At 38.3% G+C, this 19490-nt stretch overlaps 1 protein-coding gene across 1 annotated transcript in view; it reads left to right on the top strand.

The window, feature by feature from the left end:
- The window catches only part of LOC104938354 (neurofibromin), a 162546-nt gene extending 144380 nt beyond the window's left edge, over window positions 1–18166 (top strand). The window contains exons 47-56 of the mRNA XM_019274828.2: window positions 4642–4773; window positions 5569–5704; window positions 7604–7761; window positions 7843–7965; window positions 8056–8174; window positions 8307–8407; window positions 11583–11725; window positions 11914–11960; window positions 12868–13084; window positions 13789–18166. Of these exons, the coding sequence (XP_019130373.2) occupies window positions 4642–4773; window positions 5569–5704; window positions 7604–7761; window positions 7843–7965; window positions 8056–8174; window positions 8307–8407; window positions 11583–11725; window positions 11914–11960; window positions 12868–13084; window positions 13789–13931 (1319 nt within the window). The 3' untranslated portion in view covers window positions 13932–18166. The remainder of the gene's footprint in view (window positions 1–4641; window positions 4774–5568; window positions 5705–7603; window positions 7762–7842; window positions 7966–8055; window positions 8175–8306; window positions 8408–11582; window positions 11726–11913; window positions 11961–12867; window positions 13085–13788) is intronic.
- The last annotated feature ends 1324 nt before the right edge of the window (window positions 18167–19490 follow it).

The following is a 19490-nucleotide window of genomic DNA, read 5'->3' as shown; positions in this document are numbered from 1 at the left end:
CATGTGTGCCATTAAATGTCATTTCAAACTAATTTCACTGCTTTCATGGAAATTACATGTATTAAGGGCAATTTGAGAAGTGAGACACTTACCAAGTTTGAGGATATTGTCATCACCAGCCATCCCATCTGCACACTGGTTTCTCCCTGAAGAACATCAAGAGCCTTTGCAACTAGGCTCATCGTCTTCGCATATTCTGCAAGAAATGCAAGTTCAACTGGAGTAAACCTGTACAAAGAAGAAAAGAAGAACACAACATGGAACATTTAGCCTACTTAATGTAGCACCTTCAACTGGAGGAACTGATAATTAAAAAGGAAAAATATTGTCTTCTGAGACTTTTAGAAATGTAGTTGTGTTGCTACAAATTACATTCATAGTAAATATGGGGACTGCATATTGGCATAGTCTATGCATGTGTTGTACAGTATTCAAAGTATAAAAAATATGACTTAATCTATTGTTAATCATTTCATTAACTGAAAGACAGAAAAACAAGCACTTACTTAGGTGTATCTAGTTCACTGCAGACAGCTGCAAGGGCTCCTTCGCCTTGCTCTCTTGTTATTCTTACTATTCTTTCTACGGCTGAGAAGAGTGAATTCCACCTTGTCACGACAGGCCTTACAAGCTGGAGTTTGCAGTTGGCGTCAATTACTTCAGATGCAGTGGTTGATCTTGAACTTTTGTTCCACAAGCTATAGCATTTGGCAAATGTGGACCTTGACAGGCGCTTGTACAATGGGTACAATGTGGCAAGCGCAGCGATGGTGCTTGGGTAGCTGGTATTCCAAGTAGTCATCTTTGTCCAACAGGGCTCCAGCATCAACAAATTCAACACCCTGACCGTTTTCCTCTTCTTCATTGTCATCATCATTTTGGCCACCATCATCCTCTTCTCCATCACCCTCTCCTGCAGGTTCAGGATTGTTGTTCTCGTCAGTCTGCCCATAAACTCTAAAGGCTTTTAGGAAGTTTGATCCATTGTCAGTTGTAGTGCGAACAATCTTCTCTCTGATATTGAATTCTGTGTGAATATCATTTAGGGCACCAGCCAGGGCAGAAAAAGTATGTGACCCTCTAAGTTGCTTGCATGCCAAGGCAGCACAGGATCTCTGCATTGTCTGGGGGTTAAACCAGTGCGCAGTGACACCAATGAAACTGCGATGGTGTGCCGTCCAGCAGTCTGTTGTTGTTGCTATGAACTGAACTTCACTAAGGGCAGCTTTCAGTTTTCTTTTCATTTCAACAGAGGCCTTTGTGACTTTGTTTACAACAGTATTGCATGTCATTACATTTGTATTTGGCTGTAGATATTGCACAAGATCAATGAAGCCCTGTTGCTGAACAATGTGTGGTGGGTGCAAGCCTTGGACAACGAAATTGAGGACTACTTTATCCACACTTGCCTGGGACACTCTTTGAGTCTCCCACAGCTTAGTTTGTTTGGAAGGTGGGACCAATGAACCTTCAGTGGATGACTTACTTTTGAGGGCTGCTGAAGTAAGTTGTGTGTACCTCTCTAGACGAGTGGGGTGTTTCTTCTGTGAAGAAAATAAATGCCCAGGCACAGATTGAGATTCATATTATTCCTCTCAAACTACAAGCTCAGACTATCTAGGACTTCCACTGTATTAAATGTCATGCTTGAAGTTCATGAATGAAGGTCAAACTACAAGTTGGGGAGCAGTTTTACTGGTCTACGCTATTATGTTGAGCAGACCAGAATATGCAAGCAACTGGCATGACTGAACAGTAGCATTATTTATGAAAATCCTAACACTAACAAATTCATTTTAAACTGCATTTGGCTAATAGGTGGCAGTTACCTCCTCACAAGGAGCCATAGGGCATGCCCCACATGGGCGCGTGCACTCTCATACACAAACAGGATAATGCCAATTCTAAGTAAGAACACACTCTATCAACCAGCTGTAGACTTGTGCTTTGCACAATTACCTTACATATATTGCGTATAGCAATAATATAAACTCAAACAACATTTGGTTAAAGTCGAATTTCAAATCTCACACAGAGCCCACCAAACGAACTTACAAAGTTAAATCACAGCCTATTGCCGCTAGCATGCAAACCATGTCTTGGCATGTATATAGCCATAGCCACTGCAAATTTACCATTAAGAATTTACTAGGTTACTACAATATTTTATCATTAATTGACTGATAATAAACGTTCAGCTTACCTCAGTATGCTTTTTCAAATTAGATGGCGAGTTTTTGAAAGCCATTAGCTCGTGGTACTTGGGTGCGCAGAGCTTGCAGCACATTCGAAAGGAGTTGTTTTTGGCTCCAACCATTTCGAAAAATTCTTCCAGGTATGGCCAGGGATGTATAAAACTTGGCTGGTCTTCCTGGCTACCAACCTCCTCACTGGTGCTTGGTTGAGACATTTCCGAAATGGAGCAGGTGAGCAGCCTGGTAGGTTGGAGGACGAAGCACAGTACTGACGGCAACGCGAGTTGCGACACTGAAGCATCGCTACGTGCTTCACACCTGAACTACAATTCCATAAAACCACTGCTTCGAAGCTTGCTTGCGTGTGACGTGATTTGCAACGTGTAGGGGCGACAGACCAATAGTGTGTCGGAATCATAGACATATATACATAGACGCCGCATTGAGCGGGTTGGTCGTTGGTCGCTATACGTCAACGGGTCCGCCATATTGGAAATGGCAGATCTGCCCGTAAACTATTACAAGGAAATGGACTGAACTTCATAAAGCGCCTTTCTACAAAGTTCTTTAAGTTAATGTCTCTTATACACACATTCACACACACACTAATATATCTGGGAAACAAACAGGCACCAAAAACAACGTATGTAACTTTTAAAGTGATGATTATAAATGTTTACTCCTTATGTAAGCACCAAACCAACGTATGTATTTTTCTAATGCTGAGTGTTTACAGCTACTAATGTGTGTAACACTGTTACTGTGATGATAAATATTGAAATATTTATATTTAACATTTAATCTGTGTCTAAATGTGTGTGTGTGTGTGTGTGTATGTGTATATATATATCTCTATGTGTATGTGGTGTGTGTGTGTATATGTGTATGATAATAATATATATAGATATATTATATATATATATACTATATATATATATATATATATAATAATATATATTATATATATATATATATACTTACTTAAAGAACTTTGTAGAAAGGCGCTTTATGAAGTTCAGTCCATTTCCTTGTATTAGTTTACGGGCAGATCTGCCACATCCAATATGGCGGCGACGTCAACATACGATTCAGCGCTCAATGTGGTGTCTATGTATATATGTCTATGGTCGGAATGGTATATGTTTATACTTCTCATCCAATCACAATCAAATTCAGTCTACGTTTTTTTAACGATGAAAAATGAAATGAAAATATGAGTAACGAGGTTGTTTTAAAAATGTAAGGAGTAAAAAGTACCGATAACTGCATGAAAATGTAAGGAGTAAAAGTAAAAAGTCGGCTGAAAAATAATTACTCCAGTAAAGTATAGATACCCAAAAACTCTATTTAAGTAAGGTAACGAAGTATTTGTACTTCGTTACTTGACTGCTCTGGTCATCAGAGAACTTCTGCAGGTGACATGACTCAGAGTTGTACTTAAAGTCGGTGGTGTATAAGGTGAAGAGGAAGGGAGAAAGCACAGTCTTGGCCTGTGTCCCGGTAAGCAGCACGGGTTTACACAGCGCAATCAGCTGCTTGCTTGTAAACAATGCTCCCACTACTGCCGGTGGCAAGGTTCCCAGTTACAAAGGGCAGGAAAAACAGCAGAAAAACATGTAAAAAGGTAACAAAAGTAAGTCCAGCCATTGTCACAACTCTTATGAACAGGTTGTAACTGATCAGGAAAAACAGACAAAATTAACGAACCGACAAATAAACGAAAGTTTAAAAAACATGACGGGAGCCGCGGCCACAGGCTGCCGCCTCGCACAGCGCCAGGTCACAAGTGCGTAGTTCACTTGAAAATGATTTATTTTAACACATGAAAATATTTTAATTTAATAATACAGTTTTCTACTGCTCGTCCAAAGTCCGTCCTGTTGCTCACTTCCGTTTCCATAGCAACCCACCAACGTCCCAGAACCAGAGCAGTTGGTCTCCTCCAGGCGCAGCCTTGTGGCGAAACCGTGCAGTGCATCCTATCATGTTACTACTTTACTACTGTCTAAATGAATACTGCAGCTTGAGAGAATCAACAACAACATTAATCCGAAATAATTGTCAGCTAAATAAACTGAAACACAACACCAAAATAACTAACAAAATTAAATAAAAATAAATAGAAATAAATAACCCTAATGACATTTTATGAGAAACAATCTGTAAAATCATTAATCATCTGGATACTGGTGGACTTCTCTGGTTTGTCGGAGTCATTGAGTGTGTATGTTCACATCAGTCACATACAGAGAAAACAGAAGATTATTTAGTTGTATGCACATATTTTGGTTCAACTGCAGAGTGAATATAAGGCAGTGATACTTGGCACCAGTTTATGTAGGTATTATTGTTCTTTCTGGGTGGATTATTTTAATGCAGTAGTATGTGCCAAAAAGATTTGGATCTTGTCTCTGACTGCTTTTATATGTCTAACTTGTGTCTCTAGGCTATAGACACCCATCACCCACCACAGTAGCTAGGACAGTGAGGATACTGCACACACTCTTGGCTCTCATCAGCAAGCATCTCAAATGTGACAAGTTTGAGGTCAACACCCATAGTGTGGCCTACCTGGCAGGTATGTAACACTCTTTATACATTTCAGCACTATACTACGGGACAACCATTGCACAATGAAAAATACCTCCCATCGTATTCCTATTTAATTCCATTATCATATTACTGAAGAAATTTGTCTTTTTATTATTATCAGTAGTAGTAGTATGCATTAGAGTAAGTGAAGCCAGAGTTAGGCCGCATTCAGACATGATCAGGCGCTGTAGCGAATTTGGGGTGCGGTGTGTCTATTTGTGCTGAACAATAACCACTGTGAAACAATCAGGAAATAACTTTATTTCGATTTCGAAGCTGGTACATGAAATAAACCAATCCAGAACTTAACAGGTAGAGTATCAGACACTTCAGTCTGGTCACTGTTTAGGTTTGTCCGATCCAAGCATCTGACTTTTTTCTTTTTTTTTTTCTTCCAAAAGTTGGATACACACATTACAGGTGGCTAATCAGATGATTAGTGGACTAATCTGCATGCCGAAGTGTCCTTGGGCAAGATACTGAACCCCAAGTTGCTCCCGAAGGCTGTACCATCGGTGTATGAATGTGTATGAATGCTTAGATCCTTAGACTGATGAGCAGTTGGCACCTTGCACGGTAGCCAATGCCATCAGAGTATGAATGTGTGTGGATGGGGTGAATGAGATATGTAGTGTAGAGCGCTTTGAGTGGTCGGAAGACTAGAAAGGCGCTATATAAGTACAGTCCATTTACCATTTCCATTTACCATATTGAGCAAGTTTACGAAAAGCTCTGCCTTGCTCTTGTCTGGACCATAATCCCTTTGTGCTGTTTTGTGCAGCACTGCTCACTGTATCTGAGGAGGTCCGAAGTCGCTGCAGCCTCAAGCACAGGAAGTCACTACTGATTTCTGACCTCTCTGTGGACCCAGTACCCATGGATACCTATTCCAGTCACATCACTGATCCCAGCTGCAGGTGAGGCGGGGAACAAATGAAAAAATCTAATGCAATGTTATTTATATGAAATGTTATATATATATATATATATATATATATAGATATATATATATATATATATAATATATAATATATATATATGAATATATATATTAGTGCGGTCAAAATTAACGCGTTAATTTTGTCGATTAATTTAAGAATTAACGCGTTAAAAAAAATTAACGCAATTAACGCGGTTTTGTTTACTTCCGGTGGCGTCCGCATTTTGGATGTGGCAAGTAGAGCTTTGTTTCCCAAGATCCCAGATAGTGGGTGTGGGTGTGAATGGGTGTATAAGAGGCATTAACTTAAAGCCCTCACGGAGACTGCGCCCGGCCGGTAGCCCACATTGCCCATAGCTAAAATGGCCCTGTTGTATTAGTTATGGGCAAATCTGCCACATCCAATATGGCGGACATGTTAACGTATCGCAACAACGGACCAACCTGTCAATGCGGCGTCTATGTATATGTCTTGATCTATCCTAACTAAAGGAGAGTCTATGGCGGAAAGATGGATAAGGACGGATTTTTATGGGGAACATTTCATTTAAAAAGTTGCCCTGTGTTTATTCTACATTAATTTGATCATTTTACATAAATAATATTCATTATAAGCTTCAGTCTCAGAAAAATGCATTTAATGTATTGATATATTTATTGATAGATTAATCGCGATTAATCGCGATTAATTACAGAGATTTTTTGCGATTAATTAGTTAATTTTTTTTTAATCGATTGACAGCCCTAATATAATATAATATTCATATATATATATATGAATTATATATATATATATATAATATATAGAATATATATAGATATAATATAATATATATATATATATATAATATAGATATATATATAAATATTCATATATATATATATATATATATATTATATAATATATATATATATATATATATATAATATATATATATTATATAATATTATATATAGTATATGTATAATAGATATATAGATATATATATGTATAGATGTATATATATATGAATGACTTTGGTCAATATCATAATCTGAACTTAATTCATTCGGGAGGCAGACGCAGTCTCTATAGATGATTGGGTAACTAGTAACTGCTCTAGTGGAAGTGTAGAGAAGTGTGTAGGACTACAACTCTGGCTCCTGGTCTCAACTCTGGGTTGACATGGTTTAGGCTGACTAATAAAGTTGGCCAGATTTCTAGATATGAGAGCCGCTCCGCCCAAAGTGCTATGAATGCTGCCTCTCTTATTTAGATCAGATTTTTCCCAGAAACTCATCCAGTTATTCAAGCAGCTCACATCGTTTGCTGGTCATCGCCTTTACAGCCGGTGATTAAATGATGGCATGCGGCTAAACATGTCATCACTGGTCAGATTTGACAGGGGTCCAGAGAAAACTATGAATTAAAAACCAAGGATAAAGTTTTCTGATCCATCCACAACACAATAGGCAGACTAGACAATGTCTTTGTTGGCATGTTATCACGTTGATGTTGTTGTTTATTTAGCTTAAAACACCACTGTGTCCAAGTACAGCATGGCTGCTAGCAAGGCTGTAGACGTAGTGTTGTTGAATAAACTTAGCTATTAGCCATTACTGTTTCTGCTTCTCTAAGCATTTGTGCATTGTTTTCAGATTTAGGTTATGGTGTTGTCCGCTTCAGTAAAACAATGATGATTTAAAAAAAAAAAAAAAAAAAAAACACCTCTACATTCAATGTGTGTCAAAACTTTTATAGGTCATTTAAACAAAGTGAGAAGAAAAAGGTAGTGAGAGCTCCAGTGTGTCATACTTTGTTCTTGTATCATCTGTTGTCCAAGTTTAAGTTTTTTAAATGAGTCATAAAGTTGTCTTTCATTCACCTTCCTCTCAGAACTCTGCGAGAGACTCAGCCATGGACATCACCTCAGGTTTCAGAGCGCTACCTTTCTGCCCATTACCCCACAGTGGGCCAGATCAGCCCACGAACACGCAAGTCCATGAGTCTGGACATGGGTCAGCCGTCGCAGGCCAATACCAAGAAGCTCCTGGGTATATTTATACCTTTGCTATCTACAGTACATATTGATCTTTCATTCATTCATTTTTTAAATGTATTTTTATGTTTGTCAGGCACTAGGAAGAGCTTCGATCATCTCATATCGGACTCTAAAGCACCAAAGAGACCAGAAATGGAGTCGGGTATGACCACTCCTCCCAAGATGAGACGTGTAGCAGAGAATGACTACGAGATAGGTGAGAGTATAATCCTTGCCTTTCCCTCTTCTTTGAAATGATGCAGTTTTACAAAATATTTAATGGAAGTCATCCATGTTATAATTACAGAGACACAAAGAATCGGAAATTCCCACCTTCGGAAGGTGTCTGTATCAGAGTCCAATGTTCTGCTAGATGAAGAGGTGCTCACGGACCCAAAGATCCAGGCTCTGCTGCTCACTGTGCTGGTGAGGAGACACGTCCCACAATGTTTACAAATTTCAATCCAGTGGAACATGACTGATAAAAAAAACTGAAAATAAATAAATATACTTACTAACGATATTTGATTCGTGAACATCTGACATCTGATTTTCCAGGCAACCCAGGTTAAATACACGACTGATGACTTTGACCAGCGAATTCTGTATGAGTACTTGGCTGAAGCTAGTGTTGTATTCCCAAAAGTTTTCCCTGTTGTGTAAGTAGCCATCCCATCACCTTTCTCTTGGTTAGGTTGTATTCTGTGCTTTGAGACTTTTTCCAGTTTCTATTCTTTGGTCTAGTCTAGTCTAAGGTCAGACCATTTGGTTCCTAGTACCTAAGAACTGTTTAACCTTTTCACTATAGGCTTGTGATGTGAGGAACGCATTATGCACCTTTAAACTCTAATGCTTGGCGAAATGGTCACAGATATCTCATTGTAAATAAGTATAATCAGTCTAGGGTAAACATATGGTTAGGGGATAAATCAGATTTTATAAACCCAATATAATCCTACTACACAAATATGTATTATTATTTATTAAATAAAGAAATTGCACATATAACCAAATACATTAAGCTCTGCACACAAAGTCTCTTTACATGTTTTCAGCAACTATTCTCTAATAGTTTTTTCACGTGTGTGTGTGTGTATGTACATATATATATATATATATATATATTATGGCATGCCGTTCAGGAAATTAAACCTTTGAATATATTGAATGAAACTTTGAATATATGGAATGAAGTCTGAATATATTGAATGAAACCTTGAAGATATTGAATGAAGTCTGAATATATGGAATGAAACCTTGAAGATATTGAATGAAGTCTGAATATATGGAATGAAACTTTGAATATATTGAATGAAGTCTGAATATATGGAATGAAACTTTAAATATATTGAATGAAACTTGACTGACGTCAGACTCCACGACATTCTGTGTAACGTGTGGATGCTATAGCTAAAAGTGAGTGACAACGAGTCAGTCCGCTTACAATCTCGTTGTAGCAATATTAAACTATGAGGACATCATTAACACTGCGTGTACGGGCCCAAATCCCCCCGATACCCCTGACCAATACCGATTACCTGACAAGGAAGTTCGCTCCCTTTTTAATCGTGGCAGACATAAAGCATCAGGCCAACCTCAGCATGCCTTTAACCTCACAGGAGTGCCCCACAACACCCAGTGTATAATCTCCACCCATACACAAGAAAGGGCCCAAGACGCTGTATGGTTAGCTTGATATAGTTTTTAGGTGATTTAATGAAGGTAAACACAGTGAATGGCCGTGCGTAATGGCACTGTGCTCTGACGCGGCACTTCTCCGGGGCTGGAGAAGCTGCTGCGGCTACAGAGATTTCATGAACTGAAAGAGAAGCTCTTCATATATTGGTTAGATACAATAAGCATCACCCACATTCATAGACCAATGCAGGGTGAATATTTATTTTAGTATTGAACTTATTTTATGATCCACGACATATTGTCAGCTTTGGGCTCCTTACTCACACAGCGCACTGCGGACAGACAGACAAATGCATAATGAGATTTTGCCGAAACTTTGAATATATGGAATGAAACTTTTGAATATATGGAATGATTGTTAAAAATTAAATGAACTTCTTCGTCAGAAGTACGGGCAGGGTATTGGTCAGGGGTATCGGGAGGATTTTGGCACGCATTCGCAGTGTATTTATCATGTCCTGATTGCTTAATTGCTTGCGGCCGGCCTGACGCATTGTCATTCGCTTTTACAGACTGTTACACAAGATGGCTGCAGGCACTGCCACAAAGTCTGACGTCAGTCAAGTTTCATATATTCAAAGTTTCATTCCATATATTCAAGGTTTCATTCAATATATTCAAAGTTTCATTCCATATATTCAAAGGTTCATTCCATATATTCAAAGGTTCATTCCATATAATCAAAGTTTCATTCCATATAGTCAAGGTTTCATTCGATATATTCAGAGTTTCATTCCATATATTCAAAGTTTCATTCCATATATTCAAAGGTTCATTCCATATATTCAAAGGTTCATTCCATATATTCAAAGGTTCATTCCATATATTCAAAGGGTTCATTCCATATATTTAAAGGTTCATTCCATATATTCAAAGGTTCATTCCATATATTCAAAGGTTCATTCCATATATTCAAAGGTTCATTCCATATATTCAGAGGGTTCATTCCATATATTTAAAGTTTCATTCCATATATTCAAGGTTTCATTTCATATATTCAAAGGTTCATTCCATATATTTAAAGGTTCATTCCATATATTCAAAGGGTTCATTCCATATATTTAAAGTTTCATTCCATATATTCAGACTTCATTCAATATATTCAGACTTCATTCAATATATTCAAGGTTTCATTCCATATATTCAGACCATTCAATATATTCAAGCCATCTTGTGTAACAGTCTGTAAAAGTGAATGACAATGAGTCAGGCCGCCTGCAATCTAGTTGCAGCGATATTAAGCAATGAGGACATGATAAATACACTGGCCAATGCGTGCCGAAATCCTTCAGATACGCCTGTCCAATACCCTGTCCATACTTCTGATGAAGAAGTTTTCTCAATTTTTAACCATGGCTGGCCTACAACAGGCCAGGCAACTGCTTATTGGTCAGGGGTATCGGAGGTATTTTGGCAGGTACACACAGTTTTAATGATGTCCTCATAGTTTAATGTTGCTGCAACTAGTTGTGAGCGGATTGACTCGATTCGTTGTCACTCACTTTTAGCTATAGCGTCCACACGTTACACAAGATGCCATAAGGTCTGATGTCAGTCAAGTTTCATTCAATATATTCAAAGTCTCATTCCATATATTCAGACTTCATTTAATATATTCAAAGTTTTATTCAATATATTCAAGGTTTCATTCAATATATTCAGACTTCAGACTTCATTCAATATATTCAAGGTTTGATTAAATATATTCAGGCTTCATTCAATATATTCAGATTTCATTCCATTTATTCAAGGTTTAATTTCCTGAACACACACACACACACACACACACAATATATATATATATTATATATTATATATCTAAATATAATATATCATATAAATAAGAATAATAATAATAATATATAGATATATATATATATCTATATATATATATATCGATCTATATATATATATATATATACTTAATGCGCCTCGCTGTGGTATTAAAAGATCCCTGTGGCTTGTCAGGCTGCTGCATCGACATCAGATGTAAGATTAACCAGTACACTTGTGCTATTACAATAGCCATTAAGTCTCATATAAGTCTCATTTAGTCAAAGCCATGGTTTAAACTTTCAACCTGTGTTCATGCACAGCATCATTATGACTTAACAATGTCGGTGTGCTCTTCCTTAGCCACAACCTGCTGGATTCTAAGATCAACACTGTGCTGTCAATGTGCCAGGACACCAACCTCCTGAATCCTGTCCATGGCATCGTTCAGAGTGTGGTGTACCATGAAGAGTCACCGCCCCAGTACCAACCCTCCTATTTACAAAGTAATACACACTTTTCACATGTTCACATCCTGAGTTAATACTATTGGTCGTACACTTGAGACACAACCTGACAGTTTATTGAAAGGGTTACCGCTCTGTGCTTTTGTAAGCATTTTGACACTGTCTCCTCATCTTTCATGACACCACTTCTTCTGTCTTTCCTTCTTTCTTTCTCTTTCATTTCACAGGCTTTGGCTTTAATGGACTTTGGAGGTTTGCAGGACCCTTCTCTAAGGTATGATTGATTCTGTCCTCATATCGTTTTTTCATTTTCCTTGAGGCACCCTTGGCTGCCACGCATAAAATATTCTGCTTACTAAGCAATTACATGACAGTTCTGCAACCTCTCTCTCTCTCTCTCTCTCTCTCTCTCTCTCTCTCTCTCTCTCTCTCATAGGTAATTAAGGCACAATAAATTAATAAAAATCAGTAATTCCAGTATTGCTCTATGTACATTTTTGTACATGAACCCAAAAAGAACACAGATCACGCAGTAAGGTAGCACCTAAGAAGCTGGACTAGTTCAAACACCACTAGTTCAGAACACTGATGATGATCCATCTTGATGATCTGCTCTGTGGACGAGAGGTTTACCAAAAATGGATTGAAAGAAAACGTTCATATAAATACTTATCTATATTCCAGTCCATCTGCTTAAAATTAAAAACCCAGTGATGTTGTTTGTCAACATCATGTAATTTCTTATTTTTACTACAGATGGAACAGTAAGCCTCATTGAGTTTCTTTCTGAGGTTATTAATCTGTGATGAAGTTTTTAAACAATGAGTATTTAAAGCGCATTTTTCAACGAGCCATACTAGAGACTCCAGAGACCTTTTCCATTTTCTTCTGGTTACTTTGTGCACCTTGTAGTTGTGCAGCACAACTTTTCTCTAACATTCATTTAGTGGAGCAGGACATTGCACCGCAGTTCTTTGTCCTTGTTGATACTACTGCCATACTCAGACAATTCCTTCAAATTCTATGCATATAGTGGCTGTAAGGTTTTAAGTTGGCGGCAAACATCATGTTTTGTGGTGACCTTATCTCTCAGATGAAACGGTCATTTTAATGAAATATTTATCTATCATATGTATGACATATTTATCTATCTAGTAACAGTATCTGTGGTTACCTTGCAGCAAACACAGATACCAGATTATGCTGAGCTGATCGTTAAGTTTCTGGAGGCGTTAATTGACAGCTACCTACCAGCGGCTGATGAGGAGCGAGGGGAGGAGCAGCTAAGGACGCCAACTTCCCCCTACCCTCCCACCAGCCAGAGCCAGCTCAGCATCACTGCCAACCTCAACCTGTCCAACTCCATGACCTCACTGGCCACCTCACAACATTCACCAGGTCTCAAACACACACACACACACAATTACTTACTCTGACTTCCTGTATAAACTAAATGGGAACTGACCACAGCTCCTGCAGCTGAAACAAGTCACCTAATTATGCTGTTGTTGAATCACTTTTTGAAATCGGTGATAAAAAAAAAATTCGAATGATATCACCAACCACAAATTTTAATGCAGTCACAGAACAATGCTTATAACTTGTTAAAGCAACGCTGACATACATTTAATAACAAACAGATATATTAGTCAGTGTCCACAAACCCACGGCTTTACTCAAAGATTAACCACTTATCTGTTAACACGGTTAACAGAGGATCAACAGATTTTTTAAATTGTTCTTTTTAGTGTCCACTGTAAGAAAAATATAAGTTTAACATATGTTTCACACCTCTTCTCAGTCTCTGTGATGAGCTGGTTCACAGTATAAGGACCAGGGTCCAGCATTGATAGGCTGTACTCACTCTGCAGCAGGGAGGAGCTGCTGCCAAAATTCACTTCTAAGTAAAGAGTTAAAGGATGAAGTTGACTCACATACATATGTGAGTTGATTACTGATTTAGAGAAAAGTCTGAGGAAATATTTGAGTGAGACTTTTCAGTCTTGAATGTATTATGGATGAAATTCTGCACATGCAGCAATACCATAAAGTGCAAACTACTCTAAAACAGTGTGTTGTCTGTGCTCCTGGTGGTCCTCCAGGTGTTGATAAGGAGAATGTCCAGCTATCCCCCAGTTCTGCTCTGTCCAGCGGGGGTCGCACTCGCCACGGTTCAGCCAGTCAGGTCCAGAAGCAGCGCAGCGCTGGCAGTTTCAAGAGACCGAGCATCAAAAAGATTGTCTGATCAGCCAGAAAACACCCAGCCCTCACAACTCCTCCTCCTCTCCACTCCTTCCCAGCCTGCCAGGCCTGCTGCACTCTACTTTTTACTGTTTTGAATTTTTTCCTTCTTCATCATTGTTGCTCTGGCAGGAGAACATGTGATTTTGGAATATTAGCAAGGGCAAATTTTCTTCAAGGATGTTCAGCTGTAGTAATGGCGGTCACCCATGAAACTATTGAAGAAATAATCCCTCCGAGGCTGATGGGAATACTGTCTGTAAATCAAAGTTTAGTGGACTTGGACTTGGATCCGAAACACATCCCTTGATCTATGAGACAGGACCTTGTTCAGACATTTCATCTTCCCTCCCCTAGTCCTGTACATATTTTACATAGACAGATTATGTATAACTAGTCCTTAGTGCTAATTTAGATGTTGACGTTTTCTCCATGGTGTGCCTTTGTCAGGGTTTTTCAATGTGTACAATTTGTAAAGTAAGAGTCAAACCTTGCTGGGGTCAAAGAACAGGTACTAATTATGGAGGCAAGCTGTCCATATCACCACAAGTTCACCCAAGCTGCCTCAAGACCGGCCTCCAATGATCGTCAAATATACAATCATCCATATACCCTGTTGCCTGAAAATATTTATCCTGTACAGCTAGATAGTGCAACACAAATCTTTTTTTTCAAACACTTTCCAAAAATGTTTTCTTTTCAAACACTTTCAATGTATCAACATGAAGATTGCAAAACACTAGGGGAAATGCAACCATGTAAATAGCGTTGAGCTTTGTTTTGTCTTGTTTTTTTTGGGGGGGGGGGCTTGTGCAATTTGCTTTTATTTCGCTGTTTTTCGTTTATTCGTGTATTTTCAGCAGCCTAACAAAGCAAAATTGTGTAATAGGCAATAATCCTCAACTCTCAAACTCCTTTGTCAACCACCAGTTTTATTTGTACAGCGAACAGGGAGGCAACATTACTATATCAGCTCGGTGCAATATAATGCCAAATCCTTAGTTACCTGTTAACATAGAGATTTAGTGCTTATTAATTACCTCTGAGGACCATTTGAATAGAAAAGAGGCAGTTGACAGTGTGATCATACACACCTCCATTTCACCTCAACAGTCTAAACTGGACCCACAACCATCTAAACCAGTCTGGACCCAGAGGTTTGTCCTGTGGGCTCTTAAAAAGAAAAATCTACCCTATATGAAACTTTGATGGGGCTATTTATCATTTCATAATAGTGGGAACATAAACACATACCAGTGTGTTCATATCAAGACAGAAACATTCTGTTTTCTGCATCTTTTGCACACTAAAAGCACACTTTTGTATTATTTAACAACAAAATCAAATTTGACCCTTAACAAGCATCAGAACTGTGAGATGTGCTTAAAACCTAGTAGGTCACTGATCTGTCACACTTCACATTCAGAAAGCCAAACTTCTCAAGTGTTCAATGAAATAAACTAAACTTGGAAAATATATTATCGAAGACTTAACATGGTGCCGACTGTCAGTGCACTGACTACAGAAGCAGGTCCTTTGCTTGTCTCTTTTGCTTGGTATCTTTTCTTACTCCGACACAAAACAGTGTCTGGTTTTTCTGTAATTTCTTTAATGTGAATGTTGAAATAATCAGAAATATTTGAGATCTCAAAACATAAAACTGCAAACATCTGGTACTGGTCTTATTCCCACAGACTCGAACACAGATTCTTGAGCACCCAGTCATACAGGATGCAAGTCATCACACCACTGACCCAGCTGACACAGATTCAAGAGTTTCCTTAGTGGAGAAGTGTAAGATGGTGGAATTTTCCTGTTGGGATCTTTAGTAATAATAATTCAGGATATTGTTGATGCAGAGGCCAGCTGTGTCATTTTAAACCAACCCTCTAATACCCCCCCGAGATCTGATAGTAGCAGATCTTCTGCACTGTAAAGCATCTGCTTTCAAAAACATGTTCTGTTGCTGCTGAAGGGTTTAGTTTGAACTCAATTAACTACACACACTGCTGACTGCTTTTCAAAGCGTACTGTAGTCTTTTAACTGGTTGAGTGCATTTCTCCAGGCAGCCATTTGTTTGTATTTATTCCATAATGTTGAAACTTGCTTAAGGTAACTAAGCCATCACTGCCAACATAATATCTGTTGTTAGTGTTTACCTGTTATAACTTGTGGTAATACAGTGCACATCTTATCACCTATGTCTCTTTATTACAGCTTGTTCACCAGAGAGCAGTTTGTTTTAACACTGAAATGTTCACCTTACTACATATGTTCAATCATTAACCATATTTGTCTCACCAATCTCAGAACCCATTATCTGAAGATTTTTTTCAATGTATTTAAATTTAAAAATCATTCAATCAATCACTGTGCCAAAATAATATCCATCCTACAGTATAAGCATTCATGGTGATCATTGTGATGGATAACAACAGCCTGCAGGTTGATTTTGACGTTTTTACTGAATTAATAGGAACCAATAGCTGCCAGAAGGGTATAAAGATACTAAAACAGTATGGTTTTCTGTGGAGTCACATGGTTTGCAGTAAATGGGTTTAAACATACAGCTCTAACAGCAGCAGCAGCTGTTTACACATGTTGCGATAGATTTGATTTGTTTGTTTGTTTTTTCAGCAAGTGTACAACTGGACTTTACTGTTTAGTGCTCCCCTCGCAACCTCCATCCACAGCTCAACAGGGTTGGTTTGTCAAAATGCTTCTATCCTGCCTTAACATCTATGCATGATAAGAGTTGAGTATTGTTGTACAACTCTGACTTTATTTTTGTCTGAGCAGTGTCTACACAAGTCTGATGACTTTTCTTACAATTTTAAGTGTTTATATTACTTTATGTATACATTTCTGGTTCAGTTCACTGTTTTGTAGCCATCTGATGGGATGTCTTATTTTCTTCTGTCTATGTAGTTCATTCAGTGAATCCCTGATCAATACATAAATTCCATCGAATGGGAAACTTCATTCAAGACAGTCTTAGAAATAGCATTTTGTAATTTAGCCTCAAAGAACAATAAAAGGAAGACTGAGTAAAGAGAATTAGGAATTTCCTAGTTTCAGATTCAGCTTCAAGAGTTTAACAAATTAGAAATTGTACCTCCCTTTTTGTTGCCCTCTATCACTGACATCTTTTCCTTAATAGAATTGTTCTAAGAAAGAAAGCAAGGACCAAACCAAGAAATGTGTTGCATTGTCTGTTTAGGGAAAGTTATAAAAAGTCACTCTGACCAATCTGCTGATTTTACTGTAATAAAAATCGTTTCAGACACTATTAGACAGTCCAACAAATACTTGGTTTCAAGCACATTTTAGCCTTGAGCCACTAATTTTATTGGACAAATAAATCCAATCTGATGTCAGGTTTCCAAAACTAATGTTTTTATTTTCATGGACTGGCTGATGCATTTAAATAAACATCTGCCCTCCTTCACATGTAAATATAAAGGAGGGCTTGGAAAGGGAGCAAGCATGGAGTTTCATCACCTTTAGGTTTTGATAGTCACATTCTTTAAGGGCACAGGATGTTTGGACAGTGATGGCTTGGTACAGAGTGGCTATGGACATCAGATTGGAAGGATTTTAGGGTGGAGGGCCACTGAAGCTGTAAAGGTACGTGTTTATTCATATTTAAGTGTCAGATTCCACAGAAATGTCTCATTGAATAACTCAATCCATTGTCTCTACTCACCACTGTTCACTAACTGTTCTTAAAGCTACACCTGCTGATTTTCTTCTAAAAAGTGTCCACAAAACATGAATCACAGAAACAGCGAGTGTATCTTCAACAGAACACATCTGGGAAAAATCAGAAGGCAAGATTTGTTTGAGTACGGTGTTAGCAGATTGCCATTGTTTCCAGGTTTTAGTTTGTCTGAATGGAAATATTAAGGATTATGTAACTATAACCTCTTAAACAAGTGGTTGACTTGCACTAATTTAAAAACAGTCATGGGTTTGTAAAGATGAAAAACCTCAAAATGTGGCATGTTTTATTTGATGTTATGCAAAATCTAATGTCTGTAGAGTAATAGTCTGAGTTTTGTTTTTAATGCAGTATGTGTGACAATTGTAAATACTTTGTGTACAATTTGAGATGGTATATTTACTACACTGTACATACATGTGATATTGTATCATTTTGTTTTTGTAAAGCAGTTAGTTTCTGTATAATAATATACAAATCAAACTATTCCAGTGTTAGTAATAAAATGTTTTGCTCTCCACAAGTGTTGATTTGACACTGTATCGTCCTCTAATCCAAAGAGGTCTATTTTTGCTCAACCATAATTCATCCATATCTGAGTCACCATGATAGATGTCAGCTTCGCTGTCAATACTCTCAACTTCAGGTTGTCATGATTTGGATCCACCATTTAAACCACACATCCAAAGTGGGATGAATCCCATCTCTCCTAATTAGAGCAGATTTTACCCAGAAAGTCCCCAAATTATGTATGATGTCAACATTGTTTGCTGAACACCACCTTGACAGCCAGTGATTGAATAATGACATCACTGGTCCAATTTGGCAGGGGTCTACAGCGTCCATCATTGTTGTAGTATATGTACATTAGGACCTCCGATCCACATAACCAGGACTCATTACCACAGCGTTAATAAAAGTATCATTTATCCTTAGCTAGACGTTTTTATTTTGACTTGTGTCGCCCGCTCTGGACCCAGGAATACATTTGTCTATGGTTGTTGGTCTCTCAGTGGATAGGACCTGTTTGAAATGTGAACTGGTTGGTGGTGAACTGTGGGCTTCTGCTGCCTAGGGCTATGCTTGCTCTGAACAGTCCCCCGGGCTCGGACTCTCCAGAGTGGTTGGTGGGCAGCTAGCAGAGGCAACACTTTGTCAGCCCGGACTGGCTACAGGAGGCTAGCAGTGTCTTTATTAGATTCAATTGGCTTCTGTCAGAGTGTAAATAAACCGACTCATTGTCTGAACCACACTCTTGATCTTGTTCTCTCATATGGCATTGAAATTGATCATCTAATTGTCTTTCCACAGAATCCTCTTCTGTCTGACCATTTTTTAATAACCTTTGAGTTCATACTACTGGACTATAAGCCTTTTGGCACAAACTCCTACAGCAGATGTTTATCTCATAGTGCTGTAGCCAAATTTAAGGAAGTGATTCCTTCAGTATTGAATTCAATGCCATGTCTCAATGCAGCAGAGGACTTTGCTGCTTCCTTTAGCCCCTCACAAATAGACCATCTTGTTGATAGTACTACAGGCTCATTACGGACAACTCTAGACTCTATTGCACCTCTGAAAAAGGAGACAATTAAACAAAGGAGGTTAGCACCATGGTATAGCCAGCAGACTTGTAAATTAAAGCAAGAGGCACGTAAATCTGAACGCAAATGGCATGCCACTAAACTGGAAGAATCTCATCTAGTCTGGCAAGATAATCTCAAAACATACAGGAAGGCTCTCCGTAATGCCAGAGCAGCCTACTACTCTTCATTAATAGAGGAGAATAAGAACAACCCCAGGTTTCTCTTCAGCACTGTAGCCAGGCTAACAGAGAATCA

This window comes from Larimichthys crocea, unplaced genomic scaffold (genome assembly GCF_000972845.2).
Source record: "Larimichthys crocea isolate SSNF unplaced genomic scaffold, L_crocea_2.0 scaffold320, whole genome shotgun sequence".
Classification (NCBI taxonomy): Eukaryota; Metazoa; Chordata; class Actinopteri; family Sciaenidae; genus Larimichthys; species Larimichthys crocea.
Note: the sequence above shows the minus strand (reverse complement) of the source record. Positions and strands in the feature narration are given on the sequence as shown.